We start from the raw sequence: 9,859 nt of genomic DNA on the forward strand, positions 1-9,859 counted from the left end.
ACTGAATTAATAGGCACACGCACTGAAAGTTTAGAGGTGCTCTATGACACCCTAGAGGGTGCTAAATTGAATAGCACCCATAAGGTGTATCAAAGCACCTTTAAGGGTGCTAGCAAAAACCCTAACGGGTGCTAAAAAAAGAACAGGATAAAGGAGTTTTGTAGCACCCTAAAGGGTGCCAGGATAGTTCACAGCACCCCCAGGGGTGTATTTCAGCTCCTTATAGGGAGTGCAAAATTAAAAGAACCTCGTAGCACCCCAAAAAAAAGTTAATATGGAAACTACATCCATTCATACCCGTTCAAAGATCGTAGCGTGCGTTCAAAGATCGTAGCGTGCGTTCAAAGATCGTAGCGTGCGTTCAAAGATCGTAGCGTGCGTTCAAAGATTGTAGTGTGCGTTCAAAGATCGTAGTGTGCGTTCATTAATTGTAGTGTGCGTTCAAATATTGTAGCATGCATTCAAAGATGATTTATACTAGAACCTTGTGCTTAAGAATTGAACATGCTCCAGATCTGAATCTTTTATTTCCTATAAACCTCTATAAACAAAGATAATTTTCTCAATTGCATCCTAAAAATTATAATGAACAATTCCAACAATATGATTTCGCGAGTCAAAGCCTCCATACAGCACAAAAAGCTCGTTCAATTTCTCAACTTTCACGGATGATTATTTGTAATGAGTTCTCAAATAAAAATTTCACGAATGATTGGACACCGGCCTGCCAAATGTTTGGGTTCCATTCCTCCTATATAGCCTTAGATAATGGTTACCTGATACACCCCAAATTTTCTTTGAATTCCTTATAATTTAAGATTAAATTTAAAGCTCGCAACATAACTTTATTCTATTGAGAGGAATTATTGTACATAGTTTTGGCACATGACTATCCAGATTTATTGACCGTTTTTGATTTTACCTGAAAATCAGGAAAAATTGAACTGTCAGGTTATTTTCATTATATGAAATATGTAATAAACAGAAGATATGGTAAATAACTTTTATTTAGCTATGAATGCGGTCTGTTATTGATTTCCGCCGGCAAAGGCGGAATCTTAAAAATCGCCTGGGAAGATAAAGAGATAGATAGAGACAGCCCAGAGCCTGGACGCCTAAAATTTATCCAGGCTAAAGCCTAAATCCTCGTTTTGATAGATTTTTTTCTGAGAAGAGGCTTGAGTTTTAAGCCAATAAGAATTCTAACAGTCCAACAAATTATTTTATTATCCAATTATATCCCCGCCAAAGTGGACAAAAGTCTACATATGTATATATATGTTAGCTTTCATTTATATAAGTTAACATTTTTATTTATATGGTGAAGCTTCGTGTATACAAAGTCAACTTTCTTCTAAATAGGTCGACTTTTGAGTTTATATGATCAAGCATTATGTATAAAGGTCAACTTTTATTTTTTAAATCAATTTTCATTTATATATTGCTAACTTTTTGTATATAATTCAACAACACATAATATGTATGTTTAGATTTATTATATATTTCAAACTTTTTTATTTATATATCAAACTTTTTGCATGTGTGTTAAATGCGCAAAGTAAATGCGCGTGCAAGTGCGCGCGCATCACTTTTCGTGAAAAGGCGGGAAATCATCCTAAAAGATGGCTGACAATGTAAACATTGAGAATTTCTTGAACGAGTTGCCTTCTTTAATTTCACAAGCAAGAAGACAAGTATTTGCAACGAACATCAATGTTTGTGAATATGGGTGTAGGAGATTAGAGGATTGTTTGCAATTTCTGATAATATTTGATGGAAGAATAATAGACGTAGGATGGGAAAACTTCGATGGAATTGTCAGTCTATTGGATATATAATAGTGGAAGAAATCCAGTCTTTAAAACAAAGATTTGAAAGGATTCTCGAAGAAAACGTTACTTCAGAACTCCAGCAAAATATTTGCCCAACTAATTCAACTGAAAGTTGTTGGGGAGAACGTTGTACAATCTGATGTGGAAGATTTATTTGATATTTATTGAAATTGGAACGATGTGGCAAAATGTATTGGTGTATCAACCAAAACGTTAAGAAGAAGGAGAATTCAGTTCGGTGTGCATATACCCGAGAAGAGTGGTCCACGAGGGTATTACTCAAAAATAAGCCACGCAGATCTATGCGAAGTTGTGCAAGAGGTATTAAATGTTCTTCCCAACGCTGGCGAAACCTACATTACTGGAGCATGTCGATCAAGAGGTATATATGTACAACGGCAAAGGATCAGAGAAGCAATAAACGAAGTCGACCCGTTCAGCCGTGCGTTACGAAAAACACTCAGTATTGTAAGAAGAGCGTATCACGTGAAAGCACCGAATTCTCTTTGGTAAGTAAAAGTTTTGGCGATAACCATAAAATGAAATACTGCTGCTTTACGGTTGATGTATTCATTTCTCTTAGGCACAATACGATGGCGTTTCGTAATACATGGCGCTATCGATGGGTACAGTCGCTTAATCACGTACTTGAAGTGTAGCAACAACTGTGTTTGAATTATTTGGAATTGCTGTTGGCAGGCACGACATCCCGTCGCGTGTGAGAGCTGATTTTGGAACGGAAAATGTGGAAGTAGCCAGATTTATGCTTAACGAAGGAGGCATTAATCGACGCAGTATGTATGCGGTAAATCAGTGCACAACCAACGTATTGAACGCTTTTAGGGTGAAGTGAGAAGAAATGTCGTTCAACGGTATCAAAATATTTTTTACTTTCTTGAAAATGAGCAATTCTTGGATCCGTTAGATGAAAGTGATTTGTATGCGCTTCATTTTGTTTATTTACCGCGAATCAATTGGGCCTTGCAAGAGCTTGAAAGGGACTGGCCTTTCCACCCGCTTTCAACAACTGATAACAAATCACCACGTCAATTGTGGCATTTAGGTATGACAAATCTGTTGAATACAGATCCAGAGTCGCTGGAGGCAGCTGAAATATCAAATTGGGACAATTATGGTATAGACGACGATGGTCCGTTACCGCACGTTCAATCAGATAATGATGTGCAAGTCCCTACAACTGAATCTTCGTTGTGTGAAGAATGCTTATCTTTACTTCATCGTACTATTGAACCACTATATGAAGATAGAAATGAGGGAATCAATGTTTACTCTGGCTGCCGAGATTTTCCGGAATTGTCAGTGTGCACATACATGTATGCGCGAATATAGCATCAGCAGCTTGAATTTTAACTTTAATTTTTGTATTGCGTGGAACGAACTTGCTCCCAGTGCAAAATATTAGAAATGCCTTGAGAATATCTAACAATGCATTCTCAATATAATTTCGTAAATAAGTTGAAACATTTGATTCCGGTTTCACGATGTCTAGACAATCAATAACATCGATGGCATTAAAAATGCTTGATGGAACAAAGCAATCTTGAAATAAATGCGGACAGCCTTCCAATGTTGTAACTACGTCAAAAATGAACTTGTTGCTATTGCTAATTTAAAAACCAGAAAAAAGAGAAATAACTCTGTCTGTTTTTATTAAATTCTTCGCGGGTCTAACCACGCTGTTTCAGAGTTTACAACGTTTTTACATTAACGCATGCGCCGTAAAATAAACCAATCAAAATACAACGTATTGTCTAACATAATAAAAGAAACTATACAGAAAAGCTATTATACAGAAAAGCTATTTTCTTCATCCTCCCCCCGTAATTGACAGAAATCAATTACTATACTTGTCCTTAAAACGACGAAAGTTCTGCCCCTCTATCGCAGCCCGCCGGCGTACTCTACTTTCTACGCGGTGTTCATCGCACGCACCACCTGAACTACCTGAACTCTGTTCGTCGATGACCATAGGATAAAGTTGATTATCTTCCGCCTCAGTTGCCTTCACCTCTTCTTCTATCACTTCGAACGGTATTAACTTTTGAACAGGTCGATGCACATAAGTTGACCGGCCTGATGTCGAATTCACTTTTAATTTTGCACCTCGAGTTCGACCGTCCTTTCTAACAATTAATTTTTCTATCTTTCCGATTTTCCATTGCGAGCGTGGTGTGGGTGTGTCGTCCTTGATGAGTACAATATCATTCAGCCTCAACTCTGCGTCTGCTGTCTTCTTCCTTTCGTAAAGGTGTCGTTGCCTCAGTTCGTTCAAATAAGTTATACTAAAGCGTTTCCAAAAATGTTCTAAGACTGTTCTTAAACGAAGGACTCTTCGAGTGCATTCGGTCACATCTAATACAGTAATCGGTTGATTATTAGTTGTAGCATGGTTCAATGATCTCCCAAAGATAAGATGATTAGGGGTGATCACAGCTCCAACGTCTTCATCACTCGCATAACAGAGTGGTCTTGAATTGATTACACTCTCGACTTCACATAAAACAGTTTGTAACTCTTCAAACGTTAGAAACGACTTTCTTAGTATTTTCTTAAGAGATGTTTTTACGGAACGAACAAGACGTTCATAAAATCCACCCCACCATGGGGAGGCTGGTAGAATGAAGCGTTGACCAATTCTCATTTTTAACATATAAGCTTTAACCTCGGACGACTTAAATGTTTTGAAATTGTCACTTACAATTTCATTTGGTTTTCCTCTTCTTGAAACGAATCGCTTAAAGCCTCGGATGAACGCAGGTGATTTCATGTCAGGCGTGAGTTCAAGGTGGATTGCGCGACTACTAGCACAAGTAAAAAGTAAAATGTATACCTTTGAGCAGGAATGTCCGTGAATCCTTACAAATAGAGGACCGGCGTAATCAAGCCCTGTCGTAGCAAAAGCTTGCGTCAGATGATCCACTCGGAAAACAGGAAGATCCGGACTTTCTGGTGAGGTCATCGTTCGTCCTTGAAATCGCCGACATATTACGCATCGTCGTAAAACATTTCTCACTGTCTTCCTGCCACGCAAAATCCAAAATCTTTCTCTAATCTTCGCCAACGTTGATTCCACTCCAAAATGCAATACCTCTTCGTGGGCATTTCGAACGATTAACATTGTCACATGACTTCCTTCTCGAAGTAAAAGCGGGTGCTTTTGATCGTCTGTTAACTTTGATTCACCAAAACGACTTTTCAGTCTAAAAAATCCTTCAGTATCCTGGTAAACATTTAAATTCGACTTTGTTTTATTAAAATTCGAATTTTTGGTCATAGCTTGCTGTTCGGCACGTACAATATGGTCCAAAGATTTGGTTACTTCATCGACATTCAGGTTTTCATCGTTGTTTGATTCTTCATTTTTACGTATCTTTGCTATCAAATTGTTCTTAAAGCGAATAACGTAGGCTACGACGTGAATTAATTTGTTTAATGATCCATATCGAGAGAAATCAACGATTTCGTTCAAGTCAACCGCATTCTGTTCAGTAACAGTCAGTACGTTTTGTATGTCAGTCGAAGCTTTTAGCTCCTTTTCCACTTCAGTTTTTGAAAAGTCAGTTGTTACGTCATAATGAATGTTGTCGTTTAAAAGAAAAGAAGGACCGTTAAACCAAATACCATTAAAAAGACTCACAAAATCATCGATAGATCTTGTTGGTGGATCAGCAGGATTCTCTACGCCAGCTACGTGAAACCACATGTCAGGTGAAACAATTTTCCTTATTTTCACCACCCTATTCTCAATCCAGGACTTCCAAGTTCTCTCTTTACCCCTGATCCAACAAAGAGCTACTTGTGAGTCTGTCCAGCCAACAATGCGATCTATTTTTATCCTTCCAGCAATAGCCCTCGTGACATCCTCAATCAAAGTAGAAAGCAATAAACATCCTAATAGTTCAAGCCTAGGGATAGAAAGAGTTTTCAGTGGTGAAACCCTGGTCTTCGACGTCCAAAAAAATACTTTGATCCCAACCTTGGTAACAATCCTCACATAGACAAGAGCACAGTATAAACTAAGAGAACTATCACAAAACCCATGCAACTCTGCAGATACAACTTCGGTCCAATCAACGAAGGAAAACCTTGGTACGCGGACTACGCTCAAAAACTCAATTTTTTCTAACAGATCGATCCATCTAGCCTCAATACCACCTGAAATAACTTCATCCCAATCCGATTTATCCACGCACAAGGACTGAAAAAAAGTTTTAATTTGAGCTGTAATAGGAGAAATAATTCCAAGTGGATCGTACATAGAAGCAGATAAACTTAAAACATTCCTCTTTGTGAAAGAACATGCCTTAGATTTTCTGATAAATTCGTTAAAATCAAACAGAAAACAATCAGTGTGTTTATCCCATGTTAATCCTAAAACCTTATGACTATAGTCTTTATTTATTCCATTAACTTGGCTTTTAGCAAAAGTCATGTCATCTCCAATAGTCTTATCACACCCCTTTCGCCTATCAAAAAAAACTTGTAGTTCATTATTATTAGTAAACCATTTCCTTAATTCAAATCCAGCCTTACTCATCACATCCACGGCAACTTCTTGAAATTTTTTCCCTTCTTCAACAGAATTACAACCGGTTGTCGTGTCATCTACATACAAATCTTCACCCAATTTTTTCACAATCTCGGAATACATATCTAAGAATTTATTTAAATGCTGACGAATTGTTCCATTTAAAAGAAAAGGGCTGCTTGTTAAACCAAAAACAACTCTGAGGAAACGATAAATTACCACTTTGTTCTCCTCAAACCATAAGAATCGCAAAAAATCACAGTGAGGTTGATCAATACTAATATTTAAAAAGGCTTGCCTGATATCGGCAATAATTGCAATCTTGTTCAACCGAAACCTAAAAAGTACATCAAAGATCTTACATAATAAGTTTGGACCTGAGTATAAACAATCGTTAAGAGAAGGACCGTTTGCCTTACTGGATGCATCAAATACAACCCTAATCTTAGTGGTTTGCTTATCTTCCCTCACAACTGCCCTGTGTGGGAGATAATGGACATTACCACTTTCTCTGATTAATTCATTGCGACCTACTTTTTCAATTATACCTTCCTGGACGTATTGCTTAAAAATGTTATCATAGTCATCATAAATTCCTAGAGCATGCAGTTTCTTGGCCGTGGATCTAAGTCTTCTTTCGCTTACAAAATAATTATCAGGTAATGGATCGTGATCAGGCTTGAAAGGTAACCTTGTCACATAGCGTGATCCATCATGATAAATATGATTTTCAAAATCATTAATTACAGAAATTTCTTGACCCCCTACAGATTCAACCTGCCAAAATTTCTTTAACTCATTTCTTAGTAACTCATTTTTCTTCTCAACTTCCACTTTCATAACATGCTGTGTTTGCAAACAGTGCTGTTTCTGCTCCTCGGACTCGTATTTTCCACTTAAGACCCAACCCAACGTAGTTTCCAATGCTACAGGTCCCCCCGAACCCTTTTTCATTTTCCCAGTAAAAAAACTATAATAGAAATCTAGCCCAATCAATAAGTTTACATTCAAATCCCGACAATTCACGTTTCTATCAGCCAACTCTAAACCTTCCACATGAGGGTAACTTGCTTTTACAAACTCAAGGTATTGGTGGGTCAACGGACTACAAACATTTGGAACACAGTATGCTTCAACAAAACAAAATCCATGACAGTTCTTATGTTTAATCTTAACCTGGTAAACTTGGAGATCCTGAACCCTGGAATCGTCACTTCCGAAAGTCTTAACAATAACCTTTTCCTTTCTTAACGGTTTTAATTTTAAAGTCTTACATAAGTCCTGAGATAGATAGCTTCTCTGACTGCCACTATCGAATAGAATCCGCGTGTGCTTTTTTGCATTGCCTGATGTATCAGATACATCAGCAGAAGCAGTTTGCATTAAAACACCACTGTATGATGATACAAAATTGTTGTGATGAGCACCTGCTTGCGAACCATCAGAAGAACAAATGGAAATGTGATGTCTGTGTTTGCATTTTCGACAAGAATAGTTGCTAGGACAGTTTTTTCCTAAGTGTCCAGTTGCTAGGCATACAAAGCAACGACCTTGCTTACGTAACAATTCCTTTCTTGTAACAACCTCTGTCACAGACCTACATCGACTTGCCAAATGATCATTTCCATTACAGTATAAACAACTTTTGGACTTATTTAACAAGAAGTTTTGCCTATGCAAGCAACTTGATGTAAAAAACTCATCATTTCTTTTCATTTTTCCCTCTGCACTTGGCTTTACGACAGGTTTACAATTTTCGTAAGCAGTCAGTTCATCGTTAAAAAAGATCATAAGGCGTTCAAGCGTCCAAATATCGCTTCCAAATTTCCTAGCAATTATCATATTTAGATCATCCGGTAACTTTTCTTTTAATAGAGGAATCAACAAACTTCCATATGCAGAAATGTCCAACTTTAATGCACTCAAATTCCTAGTACAGTTTTCAATTCCGTTATAAAGTTTCCGTAAAGACACAATGTCAGATTTATTAGTTACCTTGTTCAGACGAATTAGACAATCCATGTGTGCTGATATCAGCACCTGTGGATTGCCATAACGTTCGGTTAAAATTTTAATGGCCTCTTTATAGTTTGTTGAACTTAAACTTAATCCAGATATTGTCTCAGAAGCTTGACCTTCGACATATCTCTTCAGATAATTAAATCGATCAATATCAGAAATCTCTTCGTTGTCATGAATCGACGCGCTAAACTGATCCCAAAATCCTTGCCAGCATAGGGGGTCTCCTTTAAAAATTGGCAGTTCAAATTTTGGTAAACGACAACGAGAGGACACACTTCTTACAGAATCTGGGCCGTGATGGTCAACCTCAGATGGAGGGGACAACGATAAAGATTGTAACTTTAACGTGACCGCTGCAAGAAGTTCATGTGTGGGATCAGTATATTCCATACTTTCTAGAACGTCCTGTTCAACTTCCTCTGGTTTCAACAGAGCTAAAACTTCATCATTCAACATGTTTAGCTGCTCAATCTTGTTAACAAGGTTATTCTGTAAACCTAGTAACTTTACATGAGTAGCATTTTCATCACTAAGCTGCTTTTCTATTCTTTTAATAACCGAGGAAGTTTGGATGCGGATAGCCTTTCTTTGATTAATTTTCTTTTGTAGATCAGACATCTTCAGAAGCTTTAAAATAGAAGTATACCCAAACACTTACAAAGTATCCTGTGCCTAACAGGAGCCAAAATCTATCTCGATCTAATTCTTATCCACAAAGAGGGTAAACAGCAGTCTGTACCCAACAGGAGTAAACTTTTTCTTATGCACAAAACAGAAAAATGGCATGTAAAGAAACACGCGTTTAGAAACTAAAATAAAACAACCTTCAAAATAAATAAGTCTAAACAACAACTCCACGTATCAAAACAAACCAAGAAAAAACATGAATTCGTACTCTTCTATAGCCCCAAACCATAAGCTGTAAAACCAAAAACTATACTTATGTCTAAACCACGTGCTGGCACACAAGAAACAAAAAAAAAGAAACTTCAATCAAATCCGTAAATATCTTTGCAATCAAGCAAAAATATCGATTTCGTAACGTCAAAGATGGCTGTCTAAAAACGTTCTTAAATGTCAATTAAATTATTAAGCAGTTCAAAAAAAAAGGTCAGTCAAGTCAAGTAGCGAATGAGCTTACTGAACTATTTTCGTTTCATACGTGTCTTTCGTTCAAATTTCGTTGATCCAATCTTGATCAATGTCTTTGCTCAACAGCAATAGCATCCAATTTTCTTTAATTATATAAATCAATCTTTGTGTCCCTCATCGGGCGCCATTTAAAAACCAGAAAAAAGAGAAATAACTCTGTCTGTTTTTATTAAATTCTTCGCGGGTCTAACCACGCTGTTTCAGAGTTTACAACGTTTTTACATTAACGCATGCGCCGTAAAATAAACCAATCAAAATACAACGTATTGTCTAACATAATAAAAGAAACTATACAGAAAAGCTA

At 37.1% G+C, this 9,859-nt stretch overlaps 1 protein-coding gene across 1 annotated transcript; it reads right to left on the reverse strand.

The window, feature by feature from the left end:
* Positions 1-3,184: 3,184 nt before the first annotated feature.
* Positions 3,185-9,021, reverse strand: LOC130625265 (uncharacterized). The gene is made up of 4 exons (XM_057440317.1): positions 3,754-9,021; positions 3,546-3,604; positions 3,233-3,457; positions 3,185-3,191 (listed from the first exon to the last, which is right to left on the reverse strand). Exons 1-4 carry the CDS (start codon positions 9,019-9,021, stop codon positions 3,185-3,187), a joined length of 5,559 nt encoding a protein of 1,852 aa, XP_057296300.1.
* Between the last annotated feature and the right edge of the window lie 838 nt (positions 9,022-9,859).

This window comes from Hydractinia symbiolongicarpus, chromosome 14 (genome assembly GCF_029227915.1).
Source record: "Hydractinia symbiolongicarpus strain clone_291-10 chromosome 14, HSymV2.1, whole genome shotgun sequence".
NCBI lineage: Eukaryota > Metazoa > Cnidaria > Hydrozoa > Anthoathecata > Hydractiniidae > Hydractinia > Hydractinia symbiolongicarpus.

What these genes read in the sequence shown, in the direction of transcription:
- LOC130625265 (XM_057440317.1), bottom strand. Translation starts at nt 9,021, where the DNA reads ATGTCTGATCTACAAAAGAAAATTAATCAAAGAAAGGCTATCCGCATC. An exon ending in AACACCGCGTAGAAAGTAGA is followed by an intron (nt 3,605 to 3,753) that starts GTACGCCGGCGG and finishes TTATTATGTTAG; the next exon opens with ACAATACGTTGTATTTTGAT. An exon ending in TGCGTTAATGTAAAAACGTT is followed by an intron (nt 3,458 to 3,545) that starts GTAAACTCTGAA and finishes TTTTTAAATTAG; the next exon opens with CAATAGCAACAAGTTCATTT.